Source organism: Stegodyphus dumicola, chromosome 10 (genome assembly GCF_044657685.1).
Source record: "Stegodyphus dumicola isolate Sdum_Otavi_A_Nest chromosome 10, ASM4465768v1".
NCBI lineage: Eukaryota > Metazoa > Arthropoda > Arachnida > Araneae > Eresidae > Stegodyphus > Stegodyphus dumicola.
This window is the reverse complement of record NC_140777.1, coordinates 35,194,759-35,219,167: the sequence shown is the minus strand read 5'-3', so window position 1 is coordinate 35,219,167 and position 24,409 is coordinate 35,194,759. Positions and strand designations below refer to the sequence as shown.

The window sequence follows — 24,409 nt, the reverse complement described above, 5'->3', positions numbered from 1 at the left end:
AGTTTGAAAAATAAGGTTACAAATTTTGTCCGTATGTAAATCATTCTAGTGGAGTTATATGTGTGAAATTGTAGTATTTTTTATATAATGTAACATGAAAAATCTTAAGATGCTAAGCTCTACCGGAAAAGTAAGAGTACAGATCTATTAAACATTGAGTAAATGGCTATTTCGTTAAATTGGCGAGATATCGTCAAGCTGGCGATGATTTTTGAGACTAATTTTTCTCTTCGATTTTGATGAGAAATCGCCAAAAGTCAAACTTGGCGACCATTTGGCAATGTTTTGATCCGGTTGCTGTATCGTATTGCAATTGATGTTTTATGTAGCTGTAACCGTATCCAGCTTCCATATGCCTTCCAGGAATTTCGAGAAGTACTAGATATCTAGTACAAGAAATATTTCTTGGCAGCCGGGGAAAATTATATAAGACCAGAGACAGCATTTGCTCTCAGTTGTTAGTTCAGAGCTGAATCCGAAGTATTGAGATATTCTTGAAAACATTCTTTGCCTTTTAGATGCGCTTTGTATTGCATTATGTTTAACTTTCTTAGTAGTTAGAAGTGCATTTCCTGATAGTACTTTGTGACACTGTGTAGAGCTGTGCGAGTATTTTTAAGGAAAGTTCCGGAACTGTGAAGTGTTTCTTTTGGTAAAGTATTCTTTTGTTATTATGCTATCATCCGTTCTGTGTGCGTTGAATCAATCAATTAAAAAACCCGTACGCACATAATAATAATACTCTTGACATGCTTTCTAATTTAAAAATTATTTGTCCTGTAGATGATAAACAAAGTGAAGTTCTTATTAACGCTCGCTTGACCAGTCTGTAGAGGGTAATCTTGTTTAAATTTAATGATCTTGCCATGTCGAAATACGAAAGGATAAGAAACCCACAGTGACTGAGAAATATAATTATCTGACAGCAGAGCAAGAAATGATAATTGACTTATCTTGTGACAGCACATTAAAGCAGATATTTCAGCATGAAAATAGTAGTGTTATATTTTGGCTACAAGTAAAGAAAGATTTTCCTGCTTTAACAAACTACTTTATTTTTTTCTTCTCCCCTCCCTTCAGAAATTTTATTGCCATTTGTAACATCTTACGTATGTGAAATTGGTTTTCTGCAGTAGCTGTTTCAAAAATAAAATATCGATCTGATCTTATTTAGTGATTGAAAAGGAGCTTAGTACAGTGATATCGTCAATGATACAACTGTTTGAGAAATTTCTCTAGGAAGCAAGCCCAACCATGACATTAAAATATTCCTATATTAAAATATTTATGTATTCTATTTTATTATTACATTTAAAATTATTATTACTTATAATAAATAAGTATCTTTTGATATTATTTTATAGCCCATTAAATAAATTTAGATATCAGGCGAATATTTATAAAATTAGATTTTTACGAAAATTGAGGGGGTTGAGATATACAAAGGTGAAAAACCACTGTATTAATGTGCCTAATTTACTAAAAAAGGTATTTAAGGTGGCGCATGTTCGTTTTGTTTCTGCCTGATGCTTTTTAAATTCAGAAAACATTCTGCCTTTTTAGCATAATGTAATACATCGAAACACAAATCAGAAAAATATTTAAATGAAAACAATAAAAATGTAATTTCGTGTTTTTGGTGTACTGCTGATGATATGTAAAAGCAAAGTTTATCAAAGAATGTTCCTATCATGGAAGGAATGTGTACCATCTTTTTTTGCAATAAAGAAAGTACTTCAATATAACTGTTTCCTACCACCTGTTTCTTTTCTTGCATTCTGCTATTGATGAAGAGCCTAGGGTAAATAAATTTATCTGGAGTAAATAGCAATCGGTGCCTGACTCTTTCATTTATTCTGAGAGCGGAGAAGAGTTATTTTCAATCACAATACGAAAGGAAAGTATTTCAGGAAGTTTGAATGAAGGACTATTTACTGCATTTCGTTATATATTTAGACGATCATGCTCATAATTATGCAGAATATTCGTGATGAGAGGCGTAAAATGTATTTTTGATTAGCTCCAGCAGTTGCTTGTTCGTATATATAATGGAATAATTCCTTAAACTACCACCCGAATTTCGTCAGTATATTGTTATTATAGTATGACGTGAACCTGGCAAGCGAGCATCGTCGGTGTCCGGATATTATTAGACGTGCTCGAAGACTGTTGGTTAATTAAGGTGGGTTATGACAATATCGGACCAAGAGTCGTATATCAAGGTTCGTATTGGAATTTAACTGGAATCCCTAGCCTCATTACCCTTTAGCGACTGAGTACCAAATCTACATATTTGAGTCATAAACTCGGGATTTCTCTGCCTAACATTCAAAATACAAAGGGCAGACCGGTATGAAAATTTGACTGTTCTCCTGGTAGGTATTCTGATTTTAGAAATTGAAGGAGAGAAATGTCATTTTCTAACTAAGATTTCTTTACTCATCAAACATGAAATTTTATTTCTGTAATTAAAATATTTATATTCATGTTTTTTTTCTGCTTGATCGGCAAGTAATATAAATATAGTAATCTATGAAAAAATGAAGAAATGAATATAAAATATGATTTTCTTTCCTTAAAGAATTGTGCCTTTGTTCTACTGATTTCAGCAGTAATGGCCGTTGCAAAAATCAAAATGATTCAACTAAAAACAACCATAAATAAAAATTAAAATTCTAAACTTTTTAATTCCTTTCTAGAGCTTTTATGAGTTTATTACTCTGTAGATACATTAGGATTTTTTTCAGAAGCAAGAAAGATGAAAAATTAGCAAACGCCTTCGCCGGGAATTGAACCACGGACCTCTGGAATACCGGCCCAGCGTGCAGAACCACGACACCACGAAGGCACGCTAGGAAGGTGGGAGAAATACCTTATATACTTGTCCTTTTAAAGGGCGACTGGGGATTTTAGAAAACCCAATCGCCAAATCTTGGGTGAGGAGAATTATCATCTAACACCCTTTTAGTTCGGGTGTCAAACTTTTGGAAGCAGGAAAGACGAAAAACCAGCAACTGCCGTCGCCGGGAATCGAACCACGGACCTCTGGAATATCGGCCCAACATGCAGAACCACTACACCACGAAGGCACGCTAGGAAGTCGGGAGAAATACCTTATAACTCAAGCCGCAAACTAAGTAAATACTCAAAAATCTAAGGCTATAAAAATTTTGTAACTTAAATAAAAGTACAATCCGTTCTTTGTATGTAGATTGCAGTTAGCGCATTAAATAATCTCACCACCACATGCCCGAATATTTTGTATTTAAACTTTATTCTAATTTGCAGAATTTATCAGATCTTTCGTTCTCTCATTACAGAGGACGACTGATATTGATCCCCCAAAGTAAGGAGAAACATACTTGTCTTTTTCGATATTTGAACTAGAACCTAACAATATGGCAGCCCATTCTGCTACAGTACCGACTACAGCAACGCACGTGAAAATATCTGAGCAATTCTGGGAGCAATTTCCTAAACTACAGACCTATCGTGATATTTAGGCGTTAAAATTCAAAAAAATTATTCCCAACAATTAATGATTATATAGGACATATATAATGCTACATTTAAAACGGGATGTTCAAACTGTAAAGCCACATAATTAGGAAAATATTTTGAAATTTTTCATCATAAATTAACTCCTGTAGAGACTTGCAATTGTTTAAATAAGGAAAAATATAATTATTCAAGACGTAGTTACAGATTTATTTTATTTCACTGCTTGTGCGGAAGGTTTGCTTCCTTTCCAAGTTGCAACACGTTTGTGACAGAATACTAAATTCGCATACAGAAAACAATTAACATATCGAAAAAGTTTTATATAAGGCGGTTAAAAACTACGTGAATAGTTTGTAGTTAGTAGTGTTTGTAGTTAGTAGTGTATTCCTTTCAATTACTGTTATTTCTGACTGCTAAGATCTATTCTGAGAAAAGTAATTATCAGAATAGTACATTTTTAACTGCAGTTTTAATTTGTTAAGCAGCATAAAATTTCGCATTAATTTATGATTCTGTGCCGTTCTAATCAGGTTTCATATCTCAATTATTGTATAAAATATTACTTTCCTTTGATGACATAAGAATTTTATACTGCAAGGTAAATATTTGATTTAAATTTGAACCAATCGAAGGTTTCGTTTTTGCTACTACTAAAAGACATCTTCATTTTTAACTGTAATCTAATGATTACTTCATAAATACAAACCAAAGTAAACCTGAATATTTATTCAGAACATATGGATTTATTCATAACATAGCATAGCTGATATGATGTGTCATTGCATTAATGTAACTTAATCCATGTACTAATATTTAAATGAAATGAAAAGATTTATCATCATGATTAATATTTGAAACATATAAAACGTAAATTCTCTCAGTATCATTTTAAAAGTATAGATTAATATAAAATCAAGGTATTAGCTTAAACGCGTTATTTTGTGACACATTTTTAAGATTTATAGAATATAGAGTTTTGCTCCAATGAATTATGTCTGGAATTTTAAAATTATCCTTAAACTTCGTAATTGATAATACTATTTTCCTTTGAATTTCATAAAAGTGTTCGGAAAATTTTGAAATGGAAAAAATAGTTACATTCTGCCCCCCCCCCGAAAAAAAAACTCGACTTTAATAATATGTTGCTTTATTTATTTAACTGATTTCAAACCGTCTTTTAATACCAGTTATATTTACGAATGTTTATGTTTACTATATGGGCATACAATTGTGTTCTATATGGGCATACAATTATGTTCTGAGTAGCTAAAACGGGTTATTACATATTTATATTGCTTCGGATTTGCGATAATTTGGGTGCATTTGTAATGCTGTTTGCAAGTTTTCAATCTAGTTAATCGTTGAAAAAAGTTTATATACATCAAAAGTTTGATTTTTCGACAATTTATTTGATCATTTAAGTGACGTATATGCGGCTCTGATAAATAAACCTTCTAGGGCTAAATGCCAATAACAGACTCTAGAGTATAAGATAAAAAATAGGATAATAAGCGATATAAACCTATATTTAAGATAATTGTAGAATAAGCAATTAACATCTTATGAGAATTTATAATGAATTAGTGTAATAAAATGAAAAATTCTAAAATTTTAACAGCCAATTTTTTTCATTTTAATGCATCCTATCGTACTCGTTATGTACGATATGGTATCATCTTAAAAAGGAAGCTGTCCTTAATTATTCATCGATTGAGAAAGGAAATTCACAAAGGCTCCTAAGGAAATCCATTTGAAACGAAATAAAAGTATTAATTAACTATCAACTCTCTTCCTTTAAATTAACATTTGTCGTAACAAGCGCAATTTCTCCAAATAGTGTCATAGTAAACTTTCTCCAGCGTTTCTTGCGAGGTATCTCATAGACTGGATTTTGTATACTTTTTGATTATTTCATTTCCCGTAAATGTTGATACAGCAGGTTAATAATGAAATATAATAGCAAAAAGTGAGGATAAGAAATGGTGAAATGAAGTGAGTGGCGGGATCATGACAAAGATCTGCTTCTGATCAATGAACACTTTATCAAAAATACGATATTATTTTAATGATGGAAAAATGCTTTAATACGTCTGCAGTACAAAACAAACTGCACTATGCTCAGTGACATATTCCATGTATTTCTTATGCAGAGAGTTAACTAAAGATTATAGCAGATTATTCAATTACTTCAAGTATTATGCAGATGAAATGGCGTTTCTTCGAACGTACTGTGTCATTCCGACCGAACTATGATTTGTTTTCTACATTGTAAGTTGAAGAATTGTCTCTTAAAACAAAGTTCCATTTAACTTAAGGAAATTAAAACAATTATGAAATTTCTTTGTTTTTTAAATAATTTTTCTTAACTGTTTAATTATAAATCTATTAATGAGCATTTAAATATATTCACTTTTTAAGCTTAAAACTATAAGTTTTGATCGTGAAGCAAATCGTGATCCTAACTTCTACTTAATGATGCATTTTAATGCTGTTAAGCTTAAAACTATAAGTTTCTGATCGTGAAGCAAAACGTATTATCAGAAGCTTAGAATTTAAACTAAATGAGCATAATAAAAGCATAAATCCTACATGTTAACGGTTGAGATGCGCGTATTTTTTGTGCATGTAATAATAAGCATACATAAGCTTATTAAAAGGTGTCTATTCCCGTCAAATGTTCTTTGGTATACTTTCCTAAATAAAACCTTCCGGAAAACGTTTCTCCGGTCGTGACAAAAAGATGAAATTTCAGCTTGCTAAATGAAAATTTGGCAATCAAAGTATTTGCCATGTTTTTAGATGCAATCTTGAACTTCTACTTAATGATGCATTTTAGCACGATATATTAATTATAAATTTAATGTAATGTAATTGTAAATGCAAAAATAACTGCAAGTTGTTCCTTAAATAAGAAGTACGAAACGTATTTAGAAGAAAGCTCGAAAATGAGCGAATTACGTTTATATACTCAAAATAATAAGCTCTGAAAAAATACTATTTGAGCTTGGATATAGGTAACATATGAAACTGAAAGGCAGATTTTGCTAGTTTGCCTTTTACATTTATTCTATATTATCTCTACCAAGTTGCGCAACTTGCAGTGCTTAGAAAAGGCAAATAAATAACGCAGATTTTTTTTAAAACATTTCTTTTTAACACATCAAATATTCTGTTTGATATAAAAGATGAATTCTTTAATAAAATAATATGTTCTAAAACGGAATGTTTCATAAGTATTGTGAGACTGTGTTTTTAGATGTTATATAAAAGATTTATGATTTGATTGAAAAATCCGTTGTAAAAGACAAATCAAGTTTTCATGCTTTTGTTTCTCAAAAACTATTTTTTTTTAAATCTTACATTTTTTATCTTATAAAATTGAAGTTTCCAATTAAAGCAAAAAATATCAGCTATTTAATTCCATGTCTTTCTTTATTTTCTTTGTCTCTTCATCTTTCTCTCTTTAACATTTTATCGCATATAATGCACCCTTGCCAATGTTTTGTATGAAATAAGTACATTCATGCAATCTGCATTTCATGGACTTGGTTTCACTTTAACTTGCATGTTGACGCATATAATATACGTGCGAGTTTCGATACCTGACATTGATGTGGAAGTTCCTGGTTCATCTCACGAAATCTGCTGCTCACAGTTTGTCCCGAAATAGTGATAGTCGAAATGGTCAGTGAAAGATCTACACGCAGCCATGACATAGCTTGGTATGGACTGCACCGGCATGCAAGCATTCTCACTAAATACTCCTGTGACGTGAGACTCGCACATGGTTACGATGCATTACATTCTGTGTTTACTGGGAACAACACCACGCCCTCACGTCATCTGAATGGTCACTTACTATGTGTTCAGCAATTTCCCGAACAGTTAATCCTTCCTCCTGTAGTATTACTATCTAAACATAGCTAAATCAGGAGAATGGCTTTCCAAACAGGGTTTCGATATTGTTTCAGCATGCAGTAACATAAACATGCTTTCTCCAAAGCAGTCTGTGTTGCTTGCACACACACACAAAAATTTTTTGTGCAAGCAACACAGAAAATTTAATTTTAATTTTTTAGGTTTGAAAAAATTTAATTGACAGTTATTTGCATAGAATATTGCATTCATTATTAAGGATCTGCATCTGGGGTTTCGTATTCTAAAACTCTTGTGCACAAAGCTGGTGTAAGGAATAATAAACGTTCTTATGAAGACCGAAATAATATCAATTAGAATAAATGACAGCTCACGGTATAGTTTTTCCTGAAGTGATTGATTTTTGATTTTTGATTGTTGGAATGAAAGACTCTAGAATACTAAAATTAACATCAACAACAAGTTGAAGTTATTAATGTAAATTATTAATGTAGCTCATAAGAAAGCAAAACGGAACTGAGGTAGTTGTTTATTACGATGTTTCATTTTAAAGCTTCAATGATATGTTTTGCATTTAATATTTCATGTTGCTTTACAAAGCAGAAAATTGAATGTTAGGCGGCCCACAAACGATAATTCTGCAACCGAATAGAAAAATACATACAAAATGTACAAAAATTATCTTTAAGTTCATTAATATAATTTATGAAGTATTTATAAACATTTCTGTTATTCTTTACATAAACAAAGCGTAATATTGAAAACATAATAAAAATATGAATCATTAAGGCCTACATGTTACTTTACCATGCACAGTCATTAGGTTAATTTGAAGCTGGAAACACGAAAAATGAGCAATGCCCTCGCCGGGATTCAAAAGTTGGTATCTTGAATACGCTGCGAGTGTGCTACTTTACACCACGAAGACGTACAGAAAAAGACAGAATATCTTATATACTCCACCTTTTAAACAGCGACTGGCACCAAAACCTGCTGGTGAAGGATCATCATCCACCACCTTTGTGTTCGAGCGTTACTGTAGAGTCATTAGGATTTTTGAAGCAGGAAGACGTGAAAAATGAGCAATGCCCTCGCCAAGACTCGAATCTGGATCTCTCGAATGTGCGGAGAATGTGCTACCGTTATACCACCAAGGCATGCAGAAAGGAGGGATAAAATACCTTATAACCAGAGAGTGTTGATTAAACATTATGGTATCGCTATGTACCTTGATGTAAAGTGAAAAATTTAAATTCTAGGTAATCGAAATTTCAAACATAAAAATCATGTTGCTGTTAGACTGAGCAATATATTCTGATTGATAAGATTTTGTACGGGAGACTGAGCTGGTTACTAGGAAGGCAAGCACCCTGACAAGGTGTATAACAACACATACCAGGGATATTGCATAGATGAGATTCCAATAGTCAGTGTCATTTTATTTATTAAACAGAATAATTTTTAGGTACATTAAACTTTCATTTTGACTTTATATTTTGCATTGAACAGAGTTTAGCATAACATTGTAAGTATGCATAGTGAAGTTCTTTATGTATGCCCCAAAACGTTAAAACTTTAATTTTTTCCAAGTTAAAATATATGACATTTAAAAAACGTTCATTATATATTGATTACTAATTAAAATTCTCGTAATATAAATTAAGCTTCTCGCGAATTTAAAAAAAATCATTAAATTCTTTCTGTTTTTAATCACATTTCGTACAACAGTTATGCATAAACTGTTCCTTAATATGTAGTAAACATAGCCTAGTCTCTATATTAAGTGCTCCATGCAAGTAAATCTTGATTGCTTCACTATATATAAGTACTGAAATCATTTTTCCCATGTAGCTGTCTAAGTCAATTATAAGATGAATTTCTTTCAATAATTCAAGGTCTAAAAGCAGAATGTTTTCAATAACATTTGTGTCTTAAAATAGTAGTTTTTTTATTTGTCTTAAACAGTAGACAGAATTTATTAAAAAAGTTGTTCTTCATATCCGCATGTTTTATAATAAAAATATTTTGTTTTTAATAAAATCATTGGTGTTCAGCTTTAATTACATGAATTTTATCTCATCGTCTGACATTTTTGATTTTGTTGTGTTCTGAAAAAAAATTTTACCCACGACTTCGAGGTATTTTTCGCTTTTATTATTATCCTCTTTCTGTTTCTCAATAAATTAATTAAAAAATTTCCTAGGATAAGCATGAGACGTAAACTATTTTGTTGCTGATCTTCCTCCCTTTTTAATACATAATAAAAGATCAAATCTGAAGTTTTACAATGATATAAAATAGTTTTGAGAAATTACAAAAAAGAGAAATTAAATTTGAGAAATTATCTTGCTTTTTTATCAAAATATTATTTTCATTTATAAAAGACAATGATTATTCCCTGAAAAAGTTTCCATTAGCAATATCAAAATTAAATTTAATATTTATGCGAAACTTCTAAGATAGCCAATATTGCTTTAAAGAAATAAGGGATTGGACTTCTCGAATGATGTTTGTTAAACGAGTAAAATATTATGCATACGCAAATGCGTCGATTGCTATAAAGTTCTAAGAGGATTTTTAAAATAAAATATTTTGTAGCTCCTTGCAGGCGACTTAAAATAAGCTTTTTGTAAACGTTTATGCTTCTAGCACTTAATATTGGTGCCGAATATTTGAATAATAAAATATGAAAATATTTCTGACATGCGAAAAACCAATTAGATGAACAAAATTTTTAATTTTTTATTGGATAAATATTTCAAATTTCGAAATTTTCTCTCGATTAAGGTGCGAGATAAGTCACGTTAATTTTGATCGTAATTATAAATTTGTTTTAAATTGTTGTTTTAAATTTCGTCGAACGATGAAAATATTTCGTATGGCAAATTTTACATATATCATGTCTAGAAACAAAGCGCTGTGACTCTTCATTTGCCATATCGTTTATGTCAATAATTTCCTTATTTTATATAGGAACATTGTTTCATATTGAATATTGGTTTTATCTGATATCTATGACTCTGACCTAATGGCTGCATATGTGAATACGGTAAAGCACATGAGGGCTATCTGCTTATGAGAAGATATGCCTTGGTGGACAACTTTGTAAGAGAAAATTGTTCGTATTAAAGTTGCACATGGAAAAGTATATGATAACCCGAAGAATGAGCCCAGTTTCATGACCAGTAGGTTCGTAGGTAAACGGGCTGGCTGCATAAGTATTGCAGCTAGCGGTTCTCCGTCGATTATTCAGCATTCAGCACTTTACACCACCCGGCCGCTGGTACAGCCCACCCGCCTGACTGATCATGAAACATTATCGTTTATTTAAATGTTAAAGTGATTATTAGCCGTTCTTGTGTTAACCTGTCGTGATAGACCCATTCTTCTCTCAACATAGCGGAGATTCAAGAGATGCTGAAGGAGCGTTCGTCGCCAACGAATACCCTTATTTCTTGGATAAAGGCCCATGTTGGCAATGAGGAAGCAGACAGTCTAGAAAAAGAAGCAGCTCACAATATCGATGCTAAAAGTGCTATAACCAAGCTCCCGTGATCTTACCTTAAAAAAATTACAAGGCAGCAGCTCAGCACCAGTGGCAATGGGAGTGGGACACTACCCAACAAAGCCAAAAAGACCTATGGTTATTTTGAACGAAAAGATTAAATTGCAGCTGTTATACGTATTTCTTACCCGTTTTCCTTTTTGCCGAAATGATGTATTCAGCCTTTTCGCTTCTTCTATCATTTGCTTTTAGGAATCTTCATTAAATAAAAAATAGGAATCTTCATTAAATTTAAAATAAATCACCTGACATCAAGTGCCAGGAAAAGTGTGAATTTGAATAGTTCAGCTTCTGTTGAACTGTTCTGAGTGAAAGGTTTCTTATTTTTTCCCCTTTTGCTCGTTCACCGTTATTTGTCGTCATTTGAGAAGTGATTGCAAAAGAGAACTCATTAAGGAATGTGGGATTTACGCAATTGTATATATTTCTTAAATATACTGAAGCGGGACATGAAAGGATTACTGGCATAATAAAAGAAGAAATGTGTTAAAGCTGAATTTGCACGGTATTTATCGTATGCATTCTTTATTCTACTAAGGAATTTTGAAGTTATGTCAGCAGATGCTGTGCGCCAAGTTGAAGTTTTATTAAATGGGAAGGAAAGAACTTTTGTTTAGCATTAGTTTCGATAGAAATGAATCTAAACGCATTTCAAAAGATAATGGAGGAGGTTTTGTTGTTTGATTTTTTTATTTCAATTTTAACTGTTAATATTTAGTTGTTGATTCGCCAATTGTCTAGTGAGTGAAGTTGCAAAGTCATGGTAGTTTGTTCCGGGTTCGTTTGTCTGAAGCGTTATTTCAAGTAACCAAAAAGTATTCAAGTTTGCAAAAGTTTGCCTCGACCGTCTTGAGTCATCCCCACAAATAACGAGATTTGTGAAGGCGCACGGGCCCTTCCTCTCCTGTTTCTACAAACGAGGAATTGTAAATACCGATAGATGTGTCTGTGGAGACATAGGAAAACCAAATCATTACTTGACACAATGCCCTCTAACTGCACAGTGGCACGTGCAGCTTCCGGAACAGGCAGTATTTCATAAGCGTTATCTATTCAAACAGCCAGCATTCGCAGAAAACTATTCAAGATAATGCTGAAATTGGAGGAACTGGGAACAGACTTCTGCAGTGTGGAATAGATCCCAACCAATTAAGGAAAATATAGGAAAACAGTTGTGGGATTCTCACTTGTGTATTTCTCATTTACTGTAGAAAGTGAAGAATCTTAAGAACTCCTAAGGGACTAATCGCTTAAGTTCGTGTGACAAGAAACAGCAAGATGGAAGGGTATTAACCCTTTATTATTCCAATAGATTTAACAAAATCCGTCTTGGTGTGTACAATAAAAGCCGACACTTGGACTTGAACTTAAGAGACTAAGAAATAAACTAAAACTAATTTTAAACTAAAAGAGATATAGCCGAAGCTATCAAAGTTTTAATGCAGTTGGCCTTTTAAATACGAGATGACTACAAAGCTATCAAGGGCCTGAGTACGGCCGAGCGTAATAACAGCTTTGAGAGAGAGAAGCCAAGAGGCAGAAGCGCGCATATCAGAAACTCTGATTCTCTCTAACTCTAAGTATAGAACTAGTATATCTGATTCTCTCTCTAAGTATAGAACTTCTCTGTTAAATACCGCTCTTCCTCATTACGTATTCAGAGTGATTCTAAAACTACGTTCTGAACGGAAGTAGTAAGTTGAAGTTAAGAATTTGACAGGAAAGGAACTTTGATTTAAAATTTAACTGTTAATAAAATTAACATAATTATTACAGAGTGAACTTCCAAAGCAAGCTAGTACTTAAGCATCTCATGAACTCCTACAGATCCTCCTTCTTCCTCTATTTTTTCCCTGAAGTATTAGTAGAGATCAGCGCTGTGTATGTACTGTATATGTTATGAAATACGTATTTATTATGGACAATGAATTATTCGGGTAGTTGCGGTGTCTGGACTAGACCTCAATAGTCTAAGTAAAAATGGAGTTTCAGATGGCTATTCTGTATGAGTGTTCAGACTCTGTTCTCAACTATCAACTGCCAACTGTCGGGGTAGACGTTAAATGACGCTGACTGCGGTATCGAAGGGTGCAGGTTCGAATCCTTGAGAAAGTATGGAAGTTTGTAAGAGCAAAATATCTGTGTGGAAATGGAAAGATTCAAAATACTTGCTTCATCTAAAATTATTTCTTTAGTGGTGAGGAAAGAGGGGTGGGATATCCTTAGAACGTCACCCCCTGGGTGTTCTTCCTGGGAAAATCTAACTCCGTTACTAAAAATGTCAGAAAATAGTCACGTTACATGCTTGAAGTTTATAATACTTGAATTTGGCTCTTAGAGAACCTCAGCCTGTTCTCTGTAGGGGCAATTTATGAAGCGACATCATCCACAAAGCATAATTAGTGTAAACAGAATTTAAGCCTCTTCCGACCATACGAACCAATGCCTGATGTCGAGCAAAGCTTGGGTTGGGAAACAATTCAGATCCCTATCTTTCCATAAGGATATTTTTTTGACTGTGCATCTTCTGGTCCTTCTTTTCTCTCTTATCAGTATGATCGTAAATGCTTAGTTCCAGATTTGTTATTGTTTGAAGTTATCCAAAGCGATGAGATTGCCAGTGTACGACATTCCAATTTTTGAGTTTTGACCGTTACCAAGACTGTGGAATCTTCTTTACAGCTATAGTACTGGCATATGTTTTTAGTTAAGAAGCTAACAAGGTGCCTGTACTGTGTTCTTTGGTTTTTCGCATTCGAAGCAATTCAGTTTTCTCAGACAATTTTACTGAAGCAAAGGTTCCCACAGAACAGATATATCATAAATGTATTGAAAATACTAGTAATGATACTATACACTTCTGTACTGAAAACAAAAAAATATTCATTGGATTACATCTTTTATACGACGTCTTTTAAAAAAATAGATTTTTGCCAATGTGAAAGCCTCCAGAAGCAGAAAAAGTTTACATTCTTTGCAGAAAGTAAAAATTGGAAAAACTTGCAGCTAATTGTTTGCAGTATAAAAGAAAAAGTTTGTTAATCTGCCAAGTATAATCACCAACAATGAAATACCATTATACAGCATTTTATGGCAGTTTAAAATTTGGACCATAAAAATACGTTTTGCTTTGAAACTTAGGAAATATAGGAAAACTGTTCACATTTTTCTGTATTTTGATTAATGATATATCACTGAAAATTTAAGAATGACTTTTATAATTAAAAATTATATGCAATTTGGTAACATTATTAATAAAACTTAAATTCTTCTGTAATTTTTTATTGTTACGAGCCATAAACTGTAATATAATGTAAACAAAACACAATTTGACAAAATATTTTAATAACATTAATTTTGTAATCATTATTATTAACTGAACAACTCTGATTCCTTTAAGTAATGCTTGCTCCATAATGCATCAACTAAGCGTGTGAATTCTACATTTGAAAATCAAAGGAATATTGAAAGATATTTATCGCAAAATTTCATTTTGGAGCTGTGGCAGAACTGTAACCCATTATAGTAAATATAATTTTTAACATTTGAAAAGTCTTAGTTTCTCTATAAATTTTCTCCAAATAAAGAATTATTGCGTCATTTATGTAATTTATCATGTACTCAGACAAAGCAATACTCATTTTTAAGGAAAGCCTTAATTAGAAGATGGAAAAATGTTCACATAACGTACATTCACTTATGCATGCGAAGGTAAGCCAAATATCTCAGTTTCTGTCATATTTCCCTATTGCCTTGCAGTTCCTTTAAATCTCACAAACATTAAATGCTCTTTCAAAGTCCACTGAAATTAAACCGGCACATAGACTCACAGGTGAATGTAACGAGGCGCATTTACATTCTTTGACCTCCACACTTCCAGCTACTACAGGCAACCAACTAATTTCGCTCCCATGAAATTCCTTCATCTGCTGCGTATCTGGGGATTATTATCTTCGCGCGCTTCGGGAATTCAATTTTAGAAACGTTATTGCAGTGACAGAATGAATTGTTCTCCTAATGAATAGAATTTCCTTGTACTTCTACATTCTGCCCGTAATAATTCCTATAGATGGTGCAGTAATTGAGCTTAGATACAATTTTGTTTTATATATAATAAAATGAAGTTAGTAAATTTCCAGGTCTAGAAAGTTTTTCAGGAAAACTTCAATGAGAATTTTAAATAGTCTATTGAGAACCCTTAAATCCTACAGTTCCGTTCAAGAGCTCGAAAATCTTTTAAATCTCCAGTTATTGCACTGAAATTTTGGCGGTTGTTGACAGCGATAACAAATGTAAATCAGGCAGCTTTGTAAATGTTTCTGTGATTCTTGGTAATATATTTTCGTAAAATTATACACAGATTTGTTATTGGTTTATTAACGATAGTGTCTTATTACTAAATTCATATATGAAAACTATCAAGCTATTTTATATATATATTTATCATTCTTTATTACAATGTATATTATAAAATATGTTAAAAAGTAAAACAGTAAAATGTGAATTGAGACTGTGCAATTACTTTTTTATATGTTCCAGCTGTGAATGTTATTATACATAAGACTGGATTATTGTGTGTACATTAGCATATTTATCCAATTGAATTTCAAACTCCACCCCCATAAGGAGTGCATTTCTACCAATACGGTCCATTTCCTTTATATTGGAGAGGTGATGGAGTACTGGCGCTTTATGGATGAAGAATCGTCGAAAATCACAATTTCCACTGGATCTTATTCATCACTGAACGTTGCATGATCCCAGTAACTTGAATTTTCCATAGTGGTAGGCCTGGCTGCAACAGGGATGTTCTGTCTTGCGCAATCTGTTGAGAAAGACATTATATTGTTGCTTATCGGGCGTAAAGAGCCTCTTCCACTAGTGTTCCACTAGTTCAGTATGTAATTTTTCTGGAATCGCTGTTCTTTCCGAAGCAAAAGTTCTAAAACGTTCTGTTTGCTAACGAAGGGTTATGACTTCGTGGAGGATTCTATAAAGGCAACGGATCCGTATTTTCATTACACATATAAGTTATATATGTAATGAAAGAGTATTCTGACCATTATATTATGAAGTTTATAGTATTATCGCTGATACATTAATAATACTTCTCAAATTATCAATGTTCAAACCTTTTACCATCTTTCATGACTTGAACGTTTTTCTTCCGCGGTGTCTTTATTTTTTCTTTGATACAGTAGAATTTAAAATATTTAACACCTTCCAGTGCTATTAAAATGTTTTCTTATACAGCTTTGAATCATACACATTAAACCAAAATTTTATTATTTCAGAAATATTCACATATATGCATGTGAACATTTAAGCTAAAGGTATCTAATTACATTTGGATTAAATGGCTTACTAGTTACTAGCTTTTACTTTTTGGAGCCCAAACACCTAAAACGGCATACAAATAACCATTAATATATCCCAGATTTGTGAAAGACGATGAAAGCAGAGGGGTAAACTTACCCCCTTTTTTTTGTTTGTGTGTTGACATTTATTGCTTTGGATATGAAATTTGGACAAAAAAATCCTGGAATTTTTCGAGCTATCTTTGCTTTTTAATCTACGCACAGTCTCAAATTAAAGTAATTTGTTGGTAACGTATTGTCCTGATTTATAGATTTTCTTTAAAATTCGACTTGACTTTACTCACAAAGAGTTGAAGGAATCGGCACAGAACCATAAATCCACCGTGCTGAGATTGACTAGCAGCTGGTGTTTTGGCGCCCGTCCTCGGCGGTAATCCTGAAACCACATTCACATTTCGTGCTATAGCAGATTAATAGTGAGTGCTTAGCAAGTAATCTTTTAAACGCTTTTTAGAAGCAGACAAAACAAATCCACAGATAAAATTTTGCAGAATGAGAAATGAATACTCGAGAGATATTTGTAAATACCATAATGTTACATATTATACATGAAACACAAGCAAATCTATGATATAATACATCATCCATTATACTTGTAATCTATGATATTATAAGTATAATGGATGACATTTTAAGTCTGAGACGAGAACAAAATTCAAATCAACTTAGTAGATGTTTAAGATCGGCAACATAAAAAAAAAATATTTAATCTACTTTCGTTATATTGTCAAGTACCATTTTAAGAAACTCTAAAGATTTAAAAAGGCACGTATGGCCTGTAAGTGACGTTAAATTTCTTTGAGTGAAGCATCATGTGAAAGGCTTTATAGAAGAATAGTTTATAACACAATAAAATTCCAAAAGAACAACCTACTTGCTTTTTTGTATTGAATAGATTCATTGAAAATAGTACTTTGGAAATGAAACCTTTACGGAAGAGATTTGAATGAAACGAAGAATAAATTTAGATAATCTAATAGTTTGTCACGGAAGTTTGTTTATTGATGAATTTCGAAAAGACATTATGAATATATCATGACGAAGTTTGTACAATAACTGATTAGATAACTGGAAACTTTTATATATCCTCATACATTTTAATATTAGTTTTTTATGCATTATTTATGAAAATTGCATTTTCTTCAATAATTATTAATTTATTTTTGTCATAAAAATAATAAAAGAAAGTGTAGAGACCGTGTATTAACTTCAGTGAAAACACGTTTTAGAAAGAAAATGGTTTTCAAATATAAGGAAATGGTCACTCATCTGTTCAGAAAAGTCGTTTAACCAATCTATATATTTACGAAGCGATCGATTATTCTGAGTATTGACAAATGCGCTTTTGAAGTCTGGGAACTCACAATACAAAGTTTTTTATCCGAACAATAAAATAACTGGTAAAGCCAAATATTTTATTTTATTTCTGTTGATAAATGAATCGATTAACAACTTATGACGCGAAAACGAGAAAAATCTTTAGTCAAATAAATTTGAATACCTATTTTTACCATAAATATTTGTACAGAAGCTATAATTTACAAGACTGCTAAATTTCGTATGCAAGGCACTCACTTAATTACTTTAAATTGCCACATTTATGCAGTTGTTTTAAAAAGTGAGCAATTCATGCGCATTAAAAATAAATAAATCCTGCCCCGACAGTGTTTGAAGATCTATAACTTTTTAAAAAAATATCCTATCTTTAAAATTGGGAATACAATCTAAAACTCAGACGTAAGCTCCAGAGACTTATTTTTACGAGCGTCATCAGTGGAAATGTACCACCCGCACTTTAGTATCTGTCAATAGACCATCCGACAGGTCACCCAACTGTTCCTGTATCATCTTCCATTCATCCCCTGGGTATTATATAAAAAGTTTTGCGATCAGTCTTAGTGACGATCGTTGTCCCCCTTTCATTTCCTCATTCTTTTCAATCGACGTATAGATGACCTTTCCCTTTTAAAGTCTTGAGAAAAATCCACGATGAAAGAAATTCTAGTTACATCGAAGACATGATTTTATATATAGTTTCCTTTCAAAGCATTTGGGATCCAAATATGAGACCTCTCAAATGTTGCTTTGGAAAGAAATACTCAACTTTAATGCTGACAAAATATATGTGAATTTATTTCATCTCTCGTTTCAGGAAATGACATTGAGTTAATGTTTACGCAGATTATTGAACATGCATTTTTTAAATTCGAAAATGTACGGAAAAAATTCAAGTGTTATTTCCAAGCCTTGAAACAAATTAGAATTTTTTTATTTCGATATTTCGATTTAAAATATTTCTTTAACTGAATAAATAATTGGTATCTCTAGTGCTACTCGAAAAATTTTGGAAAAACAAAAAATACGTATGGAAGGGAAAAAAAGAGTCTTAAAGTCAGTACTTAATCAAAGAGGGGAATAAAAACTGGCTCTTAAAGAACTTACTTGATTGGAATTTACTGGGAAAAATAAAAGCAGAGGTCCATTCTAATTTGTCGTATCATCATATATATTTATAAAAAGTGCAGTCTTGGCTGCCATTAATTTTGAATTTATTGTAGTATTAGCAGATTTTTATTACAAAGAAAATATACTAATAAGAAATTTTATAGTTTTAATTTGAAAGCATTTTAAATGTTTTATACACAAATGAACGTTAACATGCAGGTTATTGATAGTTCAAGCACATGTTAGTAGCAGATAATTAATTTTCGATTTATGGTAATATTTTCTCTAGTTCTTTATATGTGGTACAAATGTAGTAGAAGTATTAGTAGGAGCGACGATGTGAGATTGGATAGATAACCTGCATATATCTATATATTCGTATGAAATTAATATTTGTTTCCGCTTGTTAAAGGTAAATCCTACTGCGAAGTAACATAGCAAAGCCATATGTAGGTACTCCGGGCTAAAGTAACAAAGGCATATGAATTTGAAATAAAAAAATCATTTACTAAAATAATGAAGAATTATTTGGCCAATTATACTGAAAGAAATTCGCTTCCATATTTCATGAGGCAGTTGACTCGGCATCTCTTTAAACGCTGGTGCCAGCCTTTTGTCGCCACTGTTAAGAAGCATAAATACGTAATTAATCTATCTTATACTAGAAAGTACAAGGCAAGGTGATGATGAATTGCTACGGTGATGGCTATAACAGTGGTACAAGACATTGGAAGTTCTAATTAAAAGACATGTAAAATGTGGTTTTTAATTAAACTTTGGCACTAGAAGAACATGTATTACCTTAGTGGGGTTCGAATCATCCGCAGAACTAAATAATTGCAGAATGTACACTGCACATACTGGTTTGGTTCTACTTGTTTGGTAAACTGCGCATTTTTTTATTTGACCGAAAAGAGTAGCACGCTATCAAAGAAAATAACTTGTCATTAGGATTTTTAGAAGCAGGAAAGATGTGAAAAATGAGCAACAAATTCGCCGGGAATCGGGCCACAGACCTCTGGAATACGCGCCCAATGTGCAGACCACCACACCACGAAGGCATGGTAAGAAGGCGGGAGAAATACCTTGTAAACTTGTCGGCAGATTATGCATTTTCTTAGTGATATTTTCTTAGTACAGCTATACATTTTGATGGATTTGAAGATATATTAAGACTATTTCTCATCGTCATAAACTGAAAATTTTCTTTTTCGCAAACAGATGTACAATTAGATCACTTATATTAATGCATGCTCACTTCTTTCTAAAATTTAGGAATACTCTTTTACCGGTTTTTTTTGAAAGTCAAATCTCTGAAAAAAAGGAAGGCAATTAAATAGGAAACTCCTAATCCATAACAGAATACATCTTAAAAAATAAAGTACAACAGCAAATTTTGTACAGATTTCCGAAAGAACAGTAACTTTCCTTTTCTGTGGAACCGTGAGCTCTGATCTTGTAGTGTCGGTCGTGACTTCAAGGAAAACATAAAATCTCATATGTCACAGACATATCGTGCAATATGTATCCCTTACGTTTGAAAGAATTAAGGGAAGTACGCCCTATAAATCGTCGAAATATGAAAATATTTATTTTTGACTTTTTAAATATGTCTTTGTTGCTAAAAATCTTAGATAATTTATAAAATTTAAAACACATTGTATATAATTTGTGAATAATATATATTTCTATGTAATTTGTAAGTAATTTGCTGAAGCATATTACATATCATTTGCAAACGTTGAAGGAAATGTGTTATGAAGAAGTAGCAAGTCGTTTAAAACGTGAGGCACTGAGAAATAGAAGATGCTTGTATCAGAAATAGAATTTTAACAGTAAAATAAATGTTAACGCGTTTTATGCATTAACCAACGGAGAGCATAATAATTTACAACTCGTAATGCATTGAAATTTATGTTCATATGTTCTGTCCTTTTTTACCTTATAATTCATTAAAATTAAATTTTTTGCAAATTCCTCTTATAAAGTTTTGTGATTTTCAAACAGTAAATGCAGTTAACTCATAAAGTTACTTTTTATTATAAAATTACTTTCAGTTTATGAATGTTTCCGCTTATTTTGGTATCAGTTCTGGCATCAATACGCACACTAGAAATCATTCAAACTAATAGACCTCAAACTTTCTGGAAAGTTTGAAAAAAAAAAACAAATAAAATAAACTCTATTTATTTGTTAATGTACTTCATTATTTCTCCTACTTTTCATTTTAAATTAAGTAAAGCAATAAGTTCTAGAGAGGTTCTATATCTGAAAAGAAATTTTTTTTTATGTATAAATTAATCAAACAATAATAAATAGCAATTCGAATAATTACAGAAATTCTATTACTATGTACAAATAATTATTTCTAAGAGTTTTATCTTAATATTTCTTGAACATGTTTATATTTTGAAAAGCTTTAACTTCAAATATGCAGGGATTTATTTAACCGTATGGCGTATTAAACTCATTTTCAAATATTATATACGCTAACCGTAACTATTTGTTTTCCTTACAGAAGATGTTTGGGAATTAAGCGTCAGTCCGGTGCTGCTAGTCCTGTTTGCTGTGATCGGAGGTATAGTTCTCGTAGCATTTTCGATTATTCTTTATCTCAAGTTCCAAGGAAAGAGAAACATAGCTAAAGGTACTTTTTATCCTTATTTTCTTTCTATCATCTGTATACATTTATCAACATCCTTTTCTTTTCTCTCCTGTTTGTGTCTGAGTTGAATGTACACGAAATAACGCCCTTTCTCAAGTAATGAAGTCGCCACGTGTATTATGTACTTTAATATTACACGCTCATGACTTTATTTGTTACAAGCATGTGAAACATAAGGAATATACAATTGGGATCTCGCATGGAAGATTTGGTAGATTACCGGAGAAAAGAGCTTAATGTTTACTTTACTATACATATCAAGTACTTATCTCTTGATATTATTATGATAAAGAGATGGTTTGATATGAAATAACAATGAACTCCAACAGACAAGATCTAAATGTGTATAACATAAGAAAGAGAAAGACTAGGAGAATCACTGAAATGTATCACTCAGGAAATTTTAGATGAAAGTCGCATTGAATAGGCTTTGAAATCGATCTTATCATTTGTGGATTATTGTTGCGCATCATATTAATTTAGAATTTTCCAAGCCATTTCTGAGCCTGTTAATTTTGTTCAATCATCTGCAAGAAACCTGCTTCTAATTCAAAACTATTGGCACTATATTAGTCAAATTTTTGAATTACATTTTTGTAAAATAATTATTAAGTGTATTAACATGTTGGATTTAATAAATATTTAGTTTACGAAAGATATGGTATCATTAACTGAGAAGATTCTGGCATGAGAAAACAAGTATCTCGAATCCAAGAAACCGTTGAGAAGTATTTAAAATTCAAATACTCAAATCTTCGCGCTTTCTCGTTGTTTCAGTTATTCAAACTCCTACCCTAAAAAGCCGTTTCGCATTTCGACTCATTAAGTCCATTATTATTAGCTATGTTTTGTTGGTATGTAATCAAAATTTTAATTAAAAAGTAATTTTTGCAATTTTAATGGCGCCAGTATACCAGATAAAGGCATCTCTAAGTACCGAGAAATTTTATTAAGCCATTTGAGAAATCAACTTGAATTTTTAAGCAATCAGCCTTAAGCACATTTAACGGAATTTCTCGGAAAAGAGTCTCTTGAATCGCTTGGATATTTCTAAATAAATATAAATAACAGTAGATAAGTACTTGATATTTATAGCAACTCATGTCATGGCATATAAATACTGTGTCGCTCTGTGCATGATTAGAGTAGGTTATTCAGAAAGTAACTTAGTTTCGCTGCGCGGCGACAGATAGAGCTGGTATCTCCATCTTGGTGTTGGAGTGTCTATTGAATCCTTACGCATCCGGTTGTAATTGTTGACTGTACGTATTTTCTTTGCTTTGTCCACTGTGAAAGTTTAAAATATGTGCGGCAATAGAAAACCCCGCCAGTTACTTGTCATGTGCGATGAAGTGATTAGGTTTTTTTTCGCAAAAAAACTGAGACCAATTGCAATTTATCGGGAAATTTGTACGACGTATGAAAACGGCGTAATGAGTGAAGCCGAAGTGAGACAATGGTGTATCATGTTTAAAAATGACTGCACAAATTTTCCCGAGGAAGCACGAAGTGGCCGGCAGAACATTGTTAATGCTGAACTCGTAGAGAAAATCGATGAAAATATTCATGAAATCCACCACTTCACAATTTCCGAGCTCTCACTCGAGTTTCTTCAAATTTGACGAATTCTGTTGTTTGGTGTTGTGACGCAAGACTAGGCTATTACAAGTTTTGTGCCAGATGGGTACAAAAACTCTTCTCACAAGACCTCAAAAAGCAACAACTTTGACATTTTTCTAGGCGTCCCATGAACAGTGAATCATTTCCCTATCGTGTCGTAACAGGGGACGAGACTTGAGTAAAGTTAGTCACTTGGGAGACACTTCCGTGTGCCTGGCTTGCAAAAAAGCGTTCGACGATGAAAAGGAACTGTATGCAGGCCCCATGAATGGTTGAAGTCTCAGGCGGCAACATTCTATGACGATGGAATTAGCAAGCTCGTGCATGATTATGATAAGTGTCTTAATTTATATTATGTAGAAAAATAGCTGAATAATGTGCCTTTCAAATATAAGTAATAAACATGTTTGCTTTAATTTTTTTTTTTTAATTCTAAATCGTAAGTTACTTTCTGAATAGCTTTCGTACTTAGCTAAATCTCGGTTTTGAACTGTTAATTGAAATGGAACTATCTTTCAAGTAATTTTTATCAAAATATTTCCGATAATGAACTTCTAAAATTTTATTATTTTATTTATGTATTGGATTTATGTGCATATTTTACTTGTATCTTTTTAATTAATAACAGTTAATTTTTTAATGTTGTGTACTTATATATGTTTTATCTTAAACTCAGAATTCAAAGTGTTCTGCATTTTAAAACGTTTAAAATTAGGTATAACTTTTTGTTTTCCCTCTTCTTATTATTCTATTTGGTTTCAAGAATTCGGAAATTTTGTAGATTTTGATTCGAGAAAATTTAAAATTTGACCCATCTCTAGCGAAAAGAATATTTTATTGTTTATGATGATCGTATCATAGAGCTTTCTACAAAGGCAAAGTATGTTTAGGTAATGTAACATCCATCTCCTCTTTGCTATAATCTCCACCTAATTACTTTTTATGAAGAGTAATATTACATAAATGTTTTAATCATACGGTGGGACTTATCATTTTCAGTGATTGCATTAATATGGAATTCATAAAGATAACTTATTTAACTTCGTTGAGCAAATCAAGATAGCAAATAATAAATCTGATTACCATTTTGTTTCAAATGCCTAGATATTTGCAACATAATGTATTGACTAAAAACAACCAATGGCCATCGGCCATTTGTCTGTTTCATCACCGAGAACGTTGTCCAGGATGGACCACAGCGGTGACCGAGACGCATTTGTGAGAAAGAGGAAGCTCTATCCCAATTTTAATGGAGCATCCTCCAAGGACCGGATTCAATTATTACAGAAGTTTCGCTCTAAGTTATTTATATAAAAATAATATAAGATGCGTAACATGTATTACCTACATTTATAATAA

General features: G+C 32.1%; 1 protein-coding gene across 1 annotated transcript in view; it reads left to right on the top strand.

Annotated features, from left to right (window-relative positions):
* The window catches only part of LOC118183776 (uncharacterized), a 150,023-nt gene that overhangs the window by 18,336 nt on the left and 107,278 nt on the right, over positions 1-24,409 (top strand). Inside the window, exon 2 of the mRNA XM_085825106.1 lies at positions 21,284-21,412. Coding sequence (XP_085681232.1) covers positions 21,284-21,412 — 129 coding nt within the window. The remainder of the gene's footprint in view (positions 1-21,283; positions 21,413-24,409) is intronic.